The sequence below is a fragment of the Camelus ferus genome, chromosome 5, assembly GCF_009834535.1.
Source record: "Camelus ferus isolate YT-003-E chromosome 5, BCGSAC_Cfer_1.0, whole genome shotgun sequence".
In the NCBI taxonomy this organism is placed as follows: domain Eukaryota; kingdom Metazoa; phylum Chordata; class Mammalia; order Artiodactyla; family Camelidae; genus Camelus; species Camelus ferus.
The window spans coordinates 71,647,998-71,666,610 of record NC_045700.1 but is presented as its reverse complement, the minus strand read 5'-3'; the positions used below and the strand labels follow the sequence as shown (position 1 = coordinate 71,666,610).

At 36.3% G+C, this 18,613-nt stretch overlaps 1 protein-coding gene across 1 annotated transcript; it reads left to right on the top strand.

Moving 5' to 3' along the window:
• Nucleotides 1–4,846: 4,846 nt before the first annotated feature.
• On the top strand, nt 4,847–16,505 carry C5H2orf69 (chromosome 5 C2orf69 homolog). The gene is made up of 2 exons (XM_006189967.3): nt 4,847–5,341; nt 11,898–16,505. Exons 1-2 carry the CDS (start codon nt 4,985–4,987, stop codon nt 12,723–12,725), a joined length of 1,185 nt encoding a protein of 394 aa, XP_006190029.2. The 5' UTR covers nt 4,847–4,984; the 3' UTR covers nt 12,726–16,505.
• The last annotated feature ends 2,108 nt before the right edge of the window (nt 16,506–18,613 follow it).

Here is an 18,613-nt window from a genome sequence, read left to right as displayed (position 1 = left end):
CTTAGAACAAATGGACAATTCCTTAGGAAGGTACAATTTGCCAATACTGAACCAAGAAGAAATAGGAAATATGAATAGACCAATTACCAGTACTGAAATTGAACCAATAATTTAAGTACTCCCAAAAAACAAAAGTCCAGGACCAGATAGCTTCACAGATGAATTCTACCAAACATTTAGAGAAGAGTTAACATCTATCCTTCTGAAACTATACCAAAAAATTACAGAGGAAAGAACACTTCCGAACACATTCTGTGAGGCCACCATCACCCTGATACTGGGCAACGATATCACACATGCACACACAAAATTAAAGGCCCATATCACTTATGAATATAGATAGATACAAAAATCCTCAATAAAATACTCGCAAATCAACTCTAACAATGCATTATAAGGATCATACAACATGATCAAGTGGGATTTATCCCAGGGGTGCAAGAATTTTTCAATATCCCCAAATCATCGAATGTCATATACCATATTAACAAATTAAAGAATAAAAACCATACAATCATCTCAACAGATACAAAAAAGCTTTTGATAAAATTCAACATCCATTTATGATAAAAAAAAAAACCCTCCAGAAAGTGGGCATAGAGGGAACAGATCTCAACATAACAAAGGCCATGTATGACAAACCCACAGCTAACATCATACTTAATGGTGAAAAGCTGAAAGCATTTCCTCTAAGATCAGGAACAAGACAAGGATGCTCACTCTCACCACTTTTATTCAACATAGTTTTGGAAGTCCTAGCCATAGCAATCAGAGAAGAAAAATAAATAAAAATAATCCAAATTTGAAAAGAAGAAGTAAAACTGTCACTGTGGGTGACATGATACTATACATGGAAAACCCTAAAGAAGAGTCCAGAAAACTATTAGAGCTCATCAATGAATTTGGTAATGTTGCACAATACAAAATTAATATATAGAAATCAGTTGCATTTCTATATACTAACAATGAAATATCAGAAAAAGAAATTAAGAATATAATCCCATTTACCATCATATCAAAAAGAATAAAATACCTAGAAATAAACCTGCCTAAGTAGGCAAAGGACTTGTATTCCAAAAACTATAGGACACTGATGAAAGAACTTGAAGATTACACAAATAGATGGAAAGATATACCGTGTTGTTGGATTGAAAGAATCGATATTGTTAAAATGGCCATACTACCCAAGGCAATACATAGATTCAGTGTAATCCCTATCAAATTACCAATGACATTTTTCACAGAACTGGAACAAAAATGTCAAAATTTGTATGGAAACACAAAAGACCCTGAATAGCCAAAACAATCTTGATAAAGAAGAATGCAGCTGGGAGAATCATGCTCCCTGACTTCAGTCTATACTACAAAGCTACAGTAATCAAAACAGTATTGTACTGTCACAAAAACAGACACATAGATCAATGGAATAAGATAGAAAAGCCAGAAGTAAACCCACATACTTATGGTCAATTAATCTATGACAAATAAGGGAAGAATATACAATGGAGAAAAGACCGTCTCTTCAATAAGTGGTGCTGGAAAAACTGTCTAGCTACATGTAAAAGAATGAAATTAGAACATTCCCTAACATAATACCGCATAGAAAAATAAACTCAAAATGGACAAAAGACCTAAATGTAAGACTGGATACTGTAAAACTCCTAGAGGAAAACAGGCAGAACACTCTTTGAGATAAATCGCAGCAATGCTTTTTTCAAACCAGCTCTGATAGTAGTGGAAATAAAAGCAAAAATAAATAGCTGGGATCTAATTAAACTTAAAAGCTTTTTCTCAGCTAAGGATGCCATCAGCAAAATGAAAAGATAACCTACAGACTGGGAGAAAATATTTGCAAATGATGCAACTGACAAGGGACTAATTTCCAAAATATACAAACAGCTCATACAGCTTAGTATCAAAAAAGCAAGCAACCCAATCAAAAAATGGGCAGAAGACCTAAACAGACATCTCTCCAATGAAGACATCCAGATGGCCAACAGGCATATGAAAAGATGTTCAACATCACTAATTATTAGAGAAATGCAAATTAAAACTACAATGAGGTATCACCTCACAACAATCAGAATGGCATCATTAAAAAGTCTACAAATAATAAATGCTGGAGAGGGTGTGGAGAAAAAGGAACCCTCCTACACCATTAGTGGGTATATAAATTGGTGCAGCCACTACAGAGGACAGTATGAAGGGTTCTTTAAAAAATTAAAAATAGATTACCATATGATCTAGTAATCTCACTCCTGGACATATGTATGGAGAAAACTATAATTCAAAAAGACACATGCACCCCCAATGTTCACAGCAGCACTAAATATCCATACACAGATGAATGGATAAATAAGAAGTGGTATGTGTGTTTATATAATGGAATACTACTCAGCCATAAAAAGAATAATACCATTTGCAGCAATATAGATGGAACTGGAGATCATAATTCTAAGTGGAGTAAGCCAGAAAGAGAAAGAAAAATACCATATGATATCACTTATATGTGGAATCTAAAAAAAAAAAAAAAAAAAAAGATACCAATGATCTTATTTACAAAACAGAAACATACTCACATAGAGAACAAACTTATGGTTATTAAGGAATAAAGGGAGTAGGAAGGGATAAATTGGGAGCCTGAAATTTGCAAATACTAACTACTATATATAAAATAGATGAACAACACATTTATATTGTATAGCACATGGAGCTATATTCAATATCTTGTGGTAACCTATAATGAAAAGGAATATGAAAATGAATATATGTATGTATATGGGTGACTGAAACATTATGCTGTACACCAGAAATTGACACAGCATTGTAAACTGACTAAACTTCAATAAAAAAGGAATGCAAATTAAACAACTAAACAAAAAGAGTCTAGAGGTAAGCTGTAGCCTTTTGGGCACTGTAAGCATAATAAAATCCTTATGAAGATCTCTGTTATAAAGGAGGAGGTAAACTCAAACAATAGGTTGCAGTAATTTTGTATATTTAAAACCTCTTGTGAGGAAGAAAAGCCCAGCTCTCAGACAGATAAAAAGAGAAACTGCTGGGCTTTCTGTGAACAGTAGTGATTTACAAAATTGGTCTTCCTGGAAAAAGAAAGAGGAGTTGGAGAAAGAAAACAGATATTACAGTAATATCAATGGGACCTATGAGAAGGAATTACAATGTTAATGACTTACCATTAAAGATATACCTCAACTGATGAATTGAGAGCAATTACTTCCTCTGGAAGTGGCTCCTCGAGGGTAATGTAAATCCTTGACTGTGGGGAAAAAAACCTTGTGCTTACTTCAGTGTGTTTCTTTAATTTGTCCTTTATACATTTATTTGTATTTCTCAAAAATGTCAGTTGTCTTACAGCTACTGAAACAAGTTTGGAGTATTTAATGATTACTACATTAATTTTCTTTTTAAAACACAAGACCTCCCCATTCCCTTCAACAGTGACAGATTCAATTAAAAGGTCACAAAAATCAAAAGCTGCATTTGGAATACATGTACCAGTTTGGGCTTTGGGATTACATTTCAGTAATCTGCTACCTAACAAGAGACAGTAATAACATGTATGTTATTCACAAAATAGAATGAAGACTGTTTTCCAAAACATGGTTACATATTTATTATTATATAATTAGCCTCTGTATTTTTAACCAGTTATTTTTAGAAAGCAGTAGTAATAACATACTTAATAATAATAAATAATTTTGATTGGTTACACTATTACAATGTCAGATGGAACTCAATAATTTAGCCCAGAGTAGGCTAGCATATTACACCTCTATGAAGTTACTAAGTGCATATAAGTAAGTGTGTATAAGAAAATTACATTTTATTTGCTCATTTGTGTTCTTACTTCAAGGCTATTTATTAATATTTGACATGTGTAGTAAAGAAAACAGTATGTGTGCTTTAAGCACACACATATATAGACTCAGAACATATATAAAGTGCCTAGTTCAACTCCTGGCCTAGAGTATGCCTCAGTAAGTGTTGGTTGTAATATTTTAAATTTTCATCATCATTATCTCCCACAAGTTTCTTTACAGTGCCTTGCCTCACAAGCACATAAGTTCAAAATACTGGACTCCCCCTCCCTTTCCCGTCTTTAGCATACGTTTAGCCTAAGCTTATTCATACACAACTGGCCACAGACGGTTGTTGGAGACCTATGACTTTCCTACTGTTCAAACTGGTTTTTGAAAACTCTAAAATAGCAAATCCCATTGGCTGCAAGCACCAACAACAGCAAACGTGTAACAATAAACGCCTTGCCCGCATTTTTCTTGTTCTAGTCCACGTGCCCAGCTACCAATCTGATATGCTGAGACTTCCTATCCAAATTAATTGCCATGAACCTAGAAATCTTTCTGTATTTACAAAAGTCGAGGGTATGAGAAGAAGGAGATTCATCCAGGGCATGTAGAAGCCTTTCCACAGAATTCTCTAATGGGACATAATTATCCTGTCACTGGGGCTGTGCCCTTTTTAAGGCTCGAAGGACTAGAAAAACCTCACCAGAAAGTTGGGCCTACCGAAGCGGCAGCATGGTATACTAAAAACTCTTGATCGTATTACGGGACAGCGACCCTCAGTCAGCCCCTGATGCGGCGCCTGTCACAACAGCAGACCTTCTCGCTCGGGGTCCTGGGTTCATTCCCTCGGGTTTTGCACCGCCTCAGGCTCTTTCCCAGACTTCCGTTCGAACCTCCCGGCCGTGGCAGAGCCCACCAATCACAAACGTCCTTCCTCGGGCCACGCCCCCTCCCGTCCCTCCGGGAACCAGAGTCGGATTTCGCGCACACCCCTCCTTCCTTTACGCACGCTGCGCGGAGACGTCGGCCTCTGACGCCGCCGTTGCCCCCGGGGCCGGCTTCCTCCTGGGCCGCTCCCGCCGACCGTTGGGCGCCCGGCCGAAGTTCCTCCTTCAGGACCTCCCCCACCCCTCGAACCGCTCTGGCGGCGGCGACCCATGTGGGGGTTCAGGCTCTTGCGGTCGCCGCCGCTGCTTCTCCTGCTGCCCCAGCTCGGAATCGGAATCGCGGCGTCCCGCTCTAAGGCCGGAACCATGAACCTGGGCAGCAGCAGCAGCAGCAGCAGCGGTGCGCTCTGCTCCGCCGCGGCCGAGGGGCGCCGGCAGCAGTGCCTGCAGCTGTCCACGGTGCCGGGAGCCGACCCGCAGCGCTGCAACGAGTTGCTCCTGCTGGCGGCGGCGGCAGCGGCTGCCGGGGAGGGACCGGAACGGCGGGACCTCTCTGGGAACCCGGCGAAGGAGGAGCCGCAACCGCCGCCCCAGCATCACGTTCTCTATTTTCCCGGGGATGTGCAGGTAACCTGCGGCCTGCCTAGGCACCTGTTCCTTCCTCTTGTGCATATGTAAATTCTCTAGATTCTTCCCTCGTAGCTGGTGCCCGGTTCCTTCGCTCGCCTGAACACACCCACTCATGCGCTAACCGGGGTGGCTTCACGAAATCTGAAACCGCCCCTTCCACGCCCCTGACCCCCTCCTCATAGAGCCCCAGAGGGAAGGTGTCCTTGGAGGGCTATGACTTCAGAAGAGACCCCTTGTCAGTCCAGGCTACGAGGGAGTGGAATTTAAGATACATGAATATTTATTTTATAACTTGGTTTCTCAGAGGAGGGGGGGCAGGAGACTGAGAGATGATTTTTAAATTAACTTAGTATGCAGTATTCAAAAAAACGCTGGCAGTTAGTAAAAAGCAAACAAGTAAACAGAAAAATTAGTACAAGGGTGTGACACTCTAGTAACCCTAAGAAAGGGAGAATGGGTGGAAGAAAAAGGACAGTAATTGCCAAGCATGTCAATATTTTGATGTTCACCTAAATTCTGTACTTTTGTTTTTGTGTGTGATTTTATCTGTTACTGATTTTGTGGCTGCAAGCAAATATCCGAGAATATGTTGCCCTGGAAAGCTGGGTCTTAATCTAGATCTTAATCTAGAACTACGTTGTCTAATAAGGTAGCTGTTAGCTAGATGTGGCTATTTAAATTAATTAAAATTAAATAAAATTAAAAATCCAGTTCTTTAGTCGCACTAGCTGCATTTCCAGGGCTCAGTAACACCTAAGGTTTGTATGTGCCAAGATTTGGACAGTGCAAATACAGAGCACTTTCACAGAACATTTCCATTGTGGCAGAAAGTTCTCTTGGGTAGTGCTTGGATGTAGACAAGTAAAGATAGAATATGGCTAGATATGGGAAACAATATTAGTTTATTGTTTTTGAAATTAATGCTTTAAAATAGTAGATTTACGAACTTTGTGTCCCAAGTCACATGACAGTGAAGGTATATGTAGTTTTTTCTCTTGCCCTCCAAATGATTTACTGGTCTAGTATACTGCTAATAAAAAAAAAACTGTGAAAAAACTAATATTTAGATTTAAGAAAAAAACTTTAATTTACTCCAGTGATGCCCTTTTGCCCAGTTTGAGAAAACAGCATGACATTGCTGGCAGCAATTTCTCGAGTTTTATGGAACAGCTACTGTGTGCATCTGTAATGATGATGATGATACTAATGATAACTAACCTTCACTGAACACCTACTAAGTGTTTTTAAAGTGTGCCAGTCAGAATGTAACAAAGTCTTCAGATGAAGTCTAAAAAGTGCTAAATATAGAGTTGGAGTAATACCTCCTTTCCTTTTGACATCATCTGTTTCTTTAGCCTGAGATTCCATTAGCTTTTTGGACAGTGATATACTGTTGATTTATGCAGAGTATGACGTGCACTAAAAACCCAGGTCTTTTAGAGAAGAGGTAGAGGATAATGCATCAGAGGCTCTGAGGCCAGATTGCCTAGTTTAAACCCTGATTCTGCACTTTTTAAGCTATGAAGTCTCTAGCCAGTTGTTAAATCTCTCTGTATTGTAGCTGCCTCAACTACAAAATGGGAATAACAATGTATACGATATCAGTGAGGATTAAAAATGTGAATACCCAATGAGTTACATTCCTTTTTATCTTTCTGATGACCTTTTTAATTATTGGGGTGTACTGTCCTTGGATTTTTCCTCTGACTACCTTTACTCCCTTCGTGATCTCTTTCAGTCTTTGCCTTTACATACTACCTCATACTGTGACAACCTTCAACATTTGTGTTCTATCCTAGACATATTCCTGGAACTTTAGGCTTACCAATTGCATATACGATATTTCCTTTTGGACATTTAATAGATATCTCAAACCTAAACTCTCTGGATCATTACCCCTAAACTTGCTCTTCCTTAGGTAAAGGAAACTCTTCCTATTTAGTTCAAGTTAGAAATGTTGAAGTTACCCTTTTGTCTTCTCTTAATACACTATAGCAAATAAAGTGGCTTTACCTTCTAAATGTATCTAGAAGTGATCAGAATAATCATTTAAAAATCTAAGTCAAATCATACCACACCTCTGTTCAAAACTCTCCAGTAGCTCCTATGTCACCCCACACAAAAGCCAGAGTCCTCTTGATGGCCTACAAGGCGCTTCACTATCTTTACCTTTTCCCACCCTGTTCCTTTTCTGACTGTCTGCCTTTTCTGTTTTACTCTGCTCCAGCCGCACCAGCTTCATATTGTTCATGGTAGGGACGCTTGACCTCAAAAGCCTTGCACATACCGCCTGGAACAATTTTCCTGCAGATATCTGTAAGGATTCATTACTTCACCTATTTCAAGTCTTTGCTCAAAAATCACCTTAACAATGAGGCCTTTTCTGACCATTCTATTTAATAGTCATACATGTGCACAGGATCCCTGTCAACTTCTTTATTTTAATTCATTTCATTTACTATATTAGTTACTCATTTCAGTTTTTGTTTGTCTTCCACTAGTACGATGACAGCTTCTTGTCTGTTCTCTTCACTGTTACATCTGTGATGCTTAGTGACTGGCACAAAGGAGGTGCTCAGTAGATAACTTGTTGAATGAATGAATATATGTAAGTTGCTTTGAACAGTGTGTTAAGTGCTTTATAATTATTATATGAAATGCTTTTAGGCTCAGATTTCCTTGTCTTTGCACATGGTTCTTTTGAGCCGAATGTTTATCCTTATGAAATTGCCCTGTTAGATGTAGCTCCTCTTTTTACTGTGTTGCTCCTTTTAGAACCCTTATTTTGGTTTGTATCGTATATAGGTAAAGTGAGCATTCTTTCTGTATCTTTATTTTTAATTTGGGTAATTTTTTAAAAAATTTGGGTAAATATTGAACAGAATAGGAAGGACCAAACAGAACTTTGTAAGGTACTGTTAGCAGCTTTGCCTCATCTTAACACAGATTTATTATTTGGTGTTAATTGTATCTGGTTGTCCATGAAATTTTAAATCCTAATTACCCTTACTTTCTTGATGTTCCTTTTGCAGTCATCTTTTGCTGTATGTCCTGTTTTATTCTGTGCTTGTCCGTTTATGATGTGAATTACAGGAAAGCTGAGGCCATAGTAACTCACATTTCTTTAGGAACCCTTTATGTTTTTCTTATCAGTAATGATTTTGGAGGGAGATCAGAATTTTTTTAAGTACATACTTTCGAATTTTTTTGAGTTACCTTGCTTTTTAAATCCTCAGGATATAGAATTATACTTACCTCTTTTTTTTTAAAGCATAAACTTACAATTGATAAATTTTGACAAGTACAATTATGTAACCATAACAGCAATTACATAATACAGCATCTCTACCACCCTAAAAAGCACCCTTGTGCCCTACTTCCGTCAGTATCCTTTCTCAGCCATAGGCAACAACTGATCTGTTTTCCTTCACTATAGTTTTGCCTCTTCTAGATTTTCATTCGTTAGGAATCATACAGTATGTAGTCTTGTGTCTAGCTATTTGGCCTAGTCTAATGCTTTTGAAATTCATTCTCAGTGTTGCCTTCATCAGGAGTTCATTCTTCAATGCCAAGTAGTTTTCCATGTATGGATATACAGTTTACTTACCCATTCAGTAGTTCGTGAACATTTGGGTCATTTCTGGTTTTAACCTTTAAAAGCTTTTGCTTTCCTAAACACTGGGATATGTAGATGATCATGTCCCAAGTGTATGTCCTGGTGGGTAGGAAAAGACTTAAGTTCTCCTTTGTGTCTCTCCTTTACTACTCACACCGTTACCACACTCAGAACACTCTGACAACAGATGTGTAGGTTTTTTCCCCCACACCAAGTAATTCTCTGCAACACCATCTGTCCTATAATTCAGTTCAGTTCTGACACTGTCTACCTGGAGCTCAGGCAAATGGATGCCCATTGTAAGTCCCAGTCATCACCTGTACTGCTGACTGACCAGCTATAAACTGAGATTCACACAGTACCCTCCTTGGGTTTAGTTAATTTGCTAGAATGGCTCACAGAACTTTGGAAAACATTTTACATACTGTTTACCCATTTATTATGAAAGGATAGGATAAAAGATACAGATGAACATCTGGATGGAAGAGATGCACAGGGCAGGCTATGTGGGAAGAGGTACAGAGCTTCCATGCCTCTCTGAGTACACTGCTCTCCTAGCACTTGCACGTGTTCACCAACCTGGAAGCTATCTGAACCTGTACTTCGGGGATTTTTATGGAGGCTTCATTGCATTAGTATGATCAGTCATTAACTTCATTTCCAGTTTGTCTCTGGAGAATGGGGAGTGGTGTTGAAAGTTCGGAAATTCTAATCATGTCCTGGTCTTTCTGGTGACCAGCCCCTATCAACCAGGAAATTCCAGGGTTTTAGGAGCTCTGTGCCAGGAACCAGGGGCGGGCAGACACACACACACACACACACACACACACACACACACACACACACACACACACTCTCTCTCTCTCTCTCTCTCTCTCTCTCTCTCTCTCTCTATTATTTCACATCTGGTCACGTAGCCTGGGGCTTCCTGTGCTGTGTCAGGTAGCCTTCTTAGGCTAGTTCCTGTTATAGTCCTAGCTTTTTCACATGGAATGTCTACTTTATGCTCAGCAAAGATGCCCCTTGACACATTTTTTATGGAACTTATAGCTTATACCCCATATAGCTCTCCTTGCTCTGCTGTAAGAGTAGTCCACCTAGGTCACCTCTTTATCATAAATGTCTCCAAACTCTTGGAGACACATGTCAAGTTTTTCTAAAAATCCTTTGTGCCTGTACTTCAGTGGCAATATGGGATAGGCCTCTCTAAGTTTCTGCAGATCAGCGAGCATCTACCTGTGGAGTAAGCACCTCTCAGTCTCTCCAGGAGGTTCTCTTGCCACCTGCCTCACTGGGGATGAGAAGCATGCCTCCTACCCTGTAACCCCTACAGGGAGAGTAAGTGCATTGCATTCCCAGCTGGGATGAAAAATCTCTCAAAAGAAAACCCTTTCTTCCCACATCCTTTGACCTTTTCTGTGGATTGGCCTTGGGTAATAGCCTTAGTCTAATCAATGAACTAAATTTTTAATTGTATTTAAGTTTAGAGTTAAAAACTGATACTCAGTCTGGTTCCTGGAAAACTTTTAAGTGTATTTGAACAACTAGGGTATGTGAATCTACTTTTGCAACTGTAAACTTTATGAAATCTAAATTCAGATCAAGTATTTCCGATGACAATTTAGCACCCAAACTGAAATGTGTTATAAGTGTAAAATATACACTGGATTTCAAAGACTTAGTAAGAAAAAGAAATGTAATAGTCTCAGTATTTTTTACATTGGTTACATGTTGAAATGATAATATACTGGATATATTGGGCTCAAAAAATATATTATTAAACATAATTGCACTTGTTAACTTTTTACTTTTCTTAATGTTGCTGCTAGAAAATTTTATGTGTGGCTCATGTTGTATTTCTGTCGGACAGTGCTGCTCTGTTTACTTATGGAGTTGTTTATTGTGCATTTCTGTACTAGAATGTGTACTCCATATGGGCAGGGTTTTGTCTGTCCTGATCCATGACCAGTCTGTAGGTATCCAGTAAATTTTATAGAATAAATGAATAAATTTGAGTGAATTTTCCTTTTTTAAAAAAGCTATTATGAATAAAAATTAAAAGGAAAACATAATTTATATGCATGCCCTAGAACCTAAACAAAAAGTTATTAAAATATGTAGAATACTTATAAATAAGATCCATTTTTAAGAAGTCAAAAGATATGAACAGGCACAAGTAGAAATCCAGATGGTTAATAAATATATGAATAAAATTTCAACTTCATTTAAATTTTTAATAAATTCAAATTAGAATAAGTTATCCTGTGACAGTGAAATTTAACAAAGATAAAAGAAAAAATTATACATACTTCTCTGGAAGATAGTATTGTAGTCTATATAATCAACCTTAAATTATAAATATTCTTTGAGCTACTTTTTCCACATCTAGGAATTTATTTTTAAGGATGTAATCACAGATGTATGAAAGATTTTTCTGTAATGTTCACTGCTGCTTTCTAATACCAAAATTGAAATCAAACATAGCATTCAGGTTGCTGGAGTAATCCAGAGAGGGAGTTCAGGATTGCAGCTTTAATAGGAAAATAATTTAAAATTCTGCTTTGGTCAGAAAGTCTGCCTAATAAACCAAATTGTAATTTTCAGTTAATGTGTTAAGAATAATAAAGATCATATGTATACTAGATAAAATCTATTAAAATATTTACAATCTTTCTAAGTTTTCTTTTTAAAATTTCTACTATGCTGTTTAGCTATATGTTATAACCCTGTCTTTTGATGGATTTGAGGCTTAAACTGAAGAAGTGACTTGTTTAAAATCTTATAACCAGAAAGTAATAGATTTATAGTTTTCATGTGTAGTACATTAGCTATAGGTCATTATAACCTCCTCCACAATAAAAATGGGAAACTAATTTTTTGGAAATAATTTTATATAAATGTGTGCTTAATGTTTGTTTCATCTTTCTTACTTTTCAGAATTACCATGAAATTATGACTCGTCATCCTGAGAATTACCAGTGGGAAAACTGGAGTCTAGAAAATGTTGCCACCACTTTAGCCCATCGGTTCCCCAATAGTTATATTTGGGTGATAAAGTGTTCCCGAATGCATTTGCACAAATTCAGCTGCTATGACAATTTTGTGAAAAGTAATATGTTTGGTGCTCCAGAACACAATACTGACTTTGGAGCTTTTAAGCACCTTTATATGTTATTAGTTAATGCTTTTAACTTAAGTCAGAAGAGCTTGCTATCCAAGAAGAATATGAAAGATTTGAATAAGGACTCCAAAGCATCTAATTGTAGATCCAGTTCTTCTCATACTACTAATGGTTGCCAGGGAGAAAAAGAGAGGACCTGTGAAAAATTTGATGAGTCTGCCATGAGCTTTTATCCACCATCACTAAACGGTGCTTCTTTTACTTTGATTGGATTCAGTAAAGGTTGTGTTGTTTTGAATCAGTTGCTTTTTGAATTGAAAGAAGCCAAGAAAGAGAAGAACATAGATACTTTTATCAAAAGCATAAAAACAATGTACTGGCTGGATGGCGGTCATTCTGGAGGAAGCAATACTTGGGTTACTCATCCAGAAGTCTTGAAAGAATTTGCACAAACAGGGATAATTGTTCATACCCATGTAACACCTTATCAAGTACATGACCCAATGAGATCTTGGATTGGAAAGGAGCACAAGAAATTTGTTCAGATACTTGGAGATTTTGGTATGCAGGTGACTAGCCAAATTCATTTTGCAAACGAAGCTCCTTCCATAGAGAATCACTTCAGGGTTCATGAAGTATTTTGAGACTACAGTGTTATTAATGTACTTGTTCAGTGGAGGAGCAGAAGCACTTTGAGTGTTATAAATGCAGATGAGATGTAATTCATAGATGCATTGACAGGGTTTTTTTGATGGGGGGTGGGGGGAAGGAAGCACACATTCCTAAAATATGAGTGTAATGTGCAATAGTATTCCTTGCTTGTGAATGTGAATAGTTTTTAATTTGGACTGGGTTAGAATTAGTTCATTTGAAATCTAAAAGGTGGTTTGTGATAATCCTACGAGGAGATACAAGATCCTTAAGAATTATAGTTATGATACAATCCTTATAAAAGGCAATTAAGATTGTTATTGTTGGAACTAGTTTATTTTCTGAGTAATGTTTAAAACTAATTTTGGTGATACTCTAACAGTAATTAGCTGTTTTGGCACTCAAAACTTTTGAGTAGAAACACTATTTTTCTTCAAAGCGAAGGCACACTGATATTTTCCATCGTTTTGCAATAACTCTACCCTGCCTCTTATGTTTATAAACTCATGGAGTCATTCTTTAATGTGCCACCAAGTCTTCTCTTGCAAGTCAAAATGTATTTGTTTCTAAATATCTAAGAACGTGCAGTAGTGTAAAGTTGGCTTTAAAAAATATTGCACTTAAGCACCATGGCTTAATTTTTCATTGACAATTTTTGGATAAGACATTTTGGAGTTTCTCAAATTTTGGCAAAAAAAGTTATTTTGGAAAATTGTTTTAAATTGAACATAATTATGTATATTGGGTAAAAATATAGTACAGATTTAAAATCATTTCATTATATCAGCCTTTTAAAAGAAATCGACTTAGGTGAAATATTAATAATACTCTATTTGATAGTGCTGTATTGAAAAGGAGACAGATTCTGTAGGTCTAAGTCAGTGTTTCTCCTGAAGCATGAGTTTGTCTGCCAAATGAAAGCAGCTCTCTTTGGCCAAAATGCAAAATTATATTGCTATTAGAAAAATTAAAAGGGAAAATTTGAAGACACAATGATTTAATTTTGGCTCAAAAACTGAATTTGCTTAACAGTGCTACATAATTTGGGTGAGGTTTCCTTCTGCCCATTTTTCTTGACCTAGATAAATACATTTTGAAAAACCAAGATCTAATGAATGTCAACCAACATTGAAACTTTGTGTGATTACAGTAAAAGGTGAGCAGTCATTTTAAAATTATTAATAATTAGCTTTTTCAGGTCATGAAATAACTAAGCAAAGAAGTAACATGCTGCTTTCAGACTGAAAAAAAAAAGACTGAATCTTAATATCTTAATAACCCAGAGGGCCTAAAATTATAAAATAATTAAAATGTTAATTTCTTGGTTTCTTCCCAGAATTGTATTTTAATGACTCTATACATTCCAAATATTCAGACTTATGAGAAAGGAATTTTACTTACCAAATGCTTAAAAATAACATCCTTTAATTCTGTGAACTACAGAATAATATCTTTTTAATTTTTTTTTAAAGGATGAAGTACAGTTTTATATTGCTTCAGTTTAAATACCTGCTGTTTCTTTTGAGACCAAATTCCCAACAAGGAAATAAGTCAGCCTAATTCTAGCATTTTATTTATTACCTTGTCTTAAAGCACCATGATTGATTGGATGGCTTTCTTCAATGTGTTTAATAATCCTTGGTTAAATTTATGTGTATCTAATGTAAAATAGCTAAGTTACTGAATGCTTTAATGAGAGGAGAAGAAAAGGCATTTATTTTTACAGGATTAACTAAAATGGAAAAACTGTGGCTTTTTGCCAAAAGAGTTCATTTAAAAATCTGAGATATTTAAAAATCTAGTCCTTGGAGCTCTCTAGTCTTGTGAATGCTTAATTGTAATTGTTGTATGTTAAATGGATATTAAGAATAATTCACTAAACACCTGGAACTGTCTGTCAAAATGAGACTGTTGAAAAGTAGAAATATTTTCTTGAATGAAAATATATTCAGGTTGATCGTTATTCAAATATTTTAATACTTAAAATTTGTTCTTTCTCCGCATTTGTTTAAAACTATTATAAATATTAGTGCATCCTTTTGGATTGTGCCTTTGTATCTGAGTCATGAAAGAGTCAACTGAGAAAGTAGTCATACAAATAATGTGAAAGTTGTTACTGCCACAGCATGAATGTATAATTGTATTAAATTTAATCCACAGAAGTCTGTTTGGATGTACTGTATGTTATTAGATTTGTTAAAACTTCAGCTCATTATTTGGAAGGAAGCTGTTTCCATTTTGCCAGTTTGGGTTTGTGTATGTTTTCAGTAACCTCTGTGTTTTTTCATACGAGCAACTTTGAACCTTTCCTGTAAAAATACATCTCTTCTCTCCTTTAAATTGTTCCACAAAATTTAGCATTATTTCCTTCTGGTGGGTTTCCTAAAGAAGAAAATCTCTGAAAAATAAGTAAGTTCTTCCTTTTCTGTGCTAATCATCCCAGTATCTGCATTCCTTTAGCTGTCATCAAGAGACTTGATTAGAGTATAATGTGATCTATTTTTGGTTTTATTCATGCAGTAATATCTAAGCCCCACCAAGGGCAAGGAAGGTCTAGGCACTGAGGATACAATACAGACAAAACAGTCCCAGCATGTGAGTGTGGGAATGTGTAATAGACTGACTTCAGTGGTAAAATATGAAACAAAAGGTATTATTCTTCAAAGAGCTGTTCTGTTATACTTCATTTAAGAGATAAACGCTTTAGAGGATAAGATCTACATGTAGATAGACCTTCTCTGCAAATTAACGTTGCTCTTTAGAGGCAGAGAGGCCAAGCAGCTCTTGGCGGTAGAGACAGGCAGTCACTTAGGATGGTCATTTTAGTATCCCATTTAATGGAACTTGAAAAAACAGAATATAACTTAGGTGTATGTAAGACACCCAAACACCAGTGGCCTGTATGCTTGAAACAAGATTGTAGGGTAACACCAGAGATAGGTGGGTGACTGCCAGCCTATGTGAATTCCTCCTGATCACATGTTTTTGAGCACTGCCGGAAGGAAGCACAGCAGCACAGGTCCAACTCCATTCAGATGTGCTTTCCTGCTTCCTGCCTTTTTTTTTTTGGTCAGCTTCTTAGATTCAGCTTCCATGTGTGTTGGCAACTCTAGATAGGTAAGAAAAGCCTTATTACTAAGGTTCTTTCCAAATGTTCACATAGCTGCTGTTTAAAAGGATGGAAAGAGAGAAAATAAGCCATATTGATTTTGTTTCCCTTGTTTTGATAATTCATCAAAGTGAAAAGTTTGAAACCACTGAATAAAAAGAATTCCAATGTAATTATGTACCATGGCAAATACTGTTAATGTTTGTGAGAAGATAGTAATTAGTCTAAACATGTACTTTTAATATTTTGAATATATATCAAGAAAAAGAAAAAAATTCAAATACATAACTGCAGATTCCAGTCTGCCCACCTACTTGTCTAACCTCGGAGGCGATCACTATCACTGGTTTCTTCTGTATCCTTGCAGAGATAATTCTGTGCATGTACAAGTAGGTGTTTACTTAAGTATACCTTTAACACAAATGGATGGCATCATTACTGCACCCATAGTTTCAAACCTTTTTCTCACTTAATTACCTTGGGGTAATACCTTGCCAGTACATACCTACACCTGTCTCATTCATTGGCTATAGTATTCCATTTTTATATTACACTTTGCTGTTTACCTGTTCATTAGTTCATCAGTTCATTAGTCTTAACTTTTATCCTTTGTGTAGCAAGCAGCACAGTGAGAAGTTTTGCTAGCAAAAAAAAAAAAAAAAAATCCTTTGTGCCCTAACTATAGCCAAAGAATAACTATATGATATATTCATAAGTATTTGAGATGAGCTACACTTAAGGGAGAAAGAATGGAGAATTACTAATCTGGTCACAACTGTAATTCCAGTTTCTATCACCCATCTGTGTGAGCCTGGACAATCATTTAAGCAATCTGGATTGATTACATGATTTCTGAGATCCCTTTCAGCAATAAAATTCTAAGATTTGGAATTCTTGAGAAGTTGCAGCTAACACATATTGTGTAATATTTGATACATGAAAAACACATCTCACTTGGTCTTAACCAGGCAGGCAAAAAAGATGGAACTATTTTGCACTTAAAATAAAAGACCTGAACATTAAAAATTAGGATCAGGAAAATAATTTTAAAACTTCCCAAAGGTTTCATCTCATTTTCCAGATACTATATATGTATTTTTTATTTTTAATGGAGGTACTAGGATTGAACGCAAGACCTCATGCATGCTAAGCACATGCTCTATCACTGAGCTATTACCCTCCTCCCCAGAAATAAAAATTTAATATTGCAACAGGAACTACCTTAAATCTCTCAGCAAAGGAGGAATTAAATGGAAGCTAGCACCAGCCATCAAGTATGTGCCTGCCGTTGAACTATCTTATTTATTTTTGTAGCAACTTATAAAGTACAAGTTTTAAAGATGAGAAAAATAAGCTTAAAGATTAAGTTCATTTAACTTGCGTAAGGTCATCCAGTTTATTTTCCAAATAAACTGAATTAAAATGAATATTCATTAGCCAAATTGTAATCTGTTTTACTTCCTAGTTTTCTACATTACTCTGTACATGTGTATTTTGCATGGATTCTCTTACCGTTTAAAAAAAGGGGGCTTATTAAAGAGCTGACTATAAATACTGTTCAAACTAACAGGGTTTTTTTTTTTTTTTTCTTTTTCTTGCCTAAGGAAAAGGAATCATTAAAGAAGTTTTTGGTTAACCTAAGAAATAACCAAAGATCAAAATCTAATAATTAGATCTGGCTAATAAACCAATTCTTTTTCTGACAGACCTAACTTCTGTTACCCTAACTTCAATCTCTCTTCCCAGAGATACCAAAGAAGTTGAGAACAATTTTTTATATAATTTTCCTTTCTTTTTTGTTGTAATTTGCTTTTTATATCTGAAATTAATCCAACTCCAAACACAGAGTATGAGTGGATGAATTCTTTTTTAATAGAGAAAATTTTCTCCGTAATTAAAATGCACTAAATTGACGTACTCAGATGCTTTAGATGGGCATATTTATATTCAGTAACTGTATTTGGTCTTTCTTCAGTGACACTGCAATATAATTACTAGGTGCAAAACAAAGAATGGCACAGATCCATAGACAATGGCTTATTGTCTTCAATGATGACAACATTACTGGGATCTCTCATGTATTCGTTCTTAAAAAAAAATCTAATTTAAAAAAGAATAGTGGAATACATTTAGTGGGGAAAACTTGAATTAGGTTAAAGTTTAACTGTAGGTATAAATGAAAACCGATGTGAATATTTTCTGACATTCAAAAACTGAAAAAAGGGGCAGGCCTGACTTACACAGGATACCAAGAAAGACCAGAATAAGAGCAAACATTTGTTTTGGACAAAACACAAAACTAATAGTCCAAAGTACTATCATGTAATCCAGTTGTTCTCAATCCTGATTATGCATCAGAACAATCTATAAGATCTAGTAAATGATTCCTATGACAAACTCCAAACACAGTATCCACAAAGGTGAGGCCTAGCCATCTGCATGTTATAAAAAGCTCAAAAGATTAATGTAGTAGAGACTGTGCTTGCCCACATTTTTTCCTTATCAGAATTCTGATTTTAAAAACTATCCATTCTGCCCCATGTATATATATATACACCTCATGTGTCTCAGAGGAAGCAGATTCTACTTTCAGCTCCAGCAGACCCAAATGACCTAAGGGTTACCCATATCCTCTACCAGTGACTGGGTCAAGGATGGACAGGTCTAAGCCCCTTTAGATCAATGAGACCCAAGCATCTGGTGGCAAATCTTGGGAAAGCTTTTGCATATTAAGAGAGGGCCCCTGGCATCCTGCCTGACTCCTCACTGCAT

What these genes read in the sequence shown, in the direction of transcription:
- C5H2orf69 (XM_006189967.3), top strand. Translation starts at nt 4,985, where the DNA reads ATGTGGGGGTTCAGGCTCTTGCGGTCGCCGCCGCTGCTTCTCCTGCTG. An exon ending in ATTTTCCCGGGGATGTGCAG is followed by an intron (nt 5,342 to 11,897) that starts GTAACCTGCGGC and finishes CTTACTTTTCAG; the next exon opens with AATTACCATGAAATTATGAC.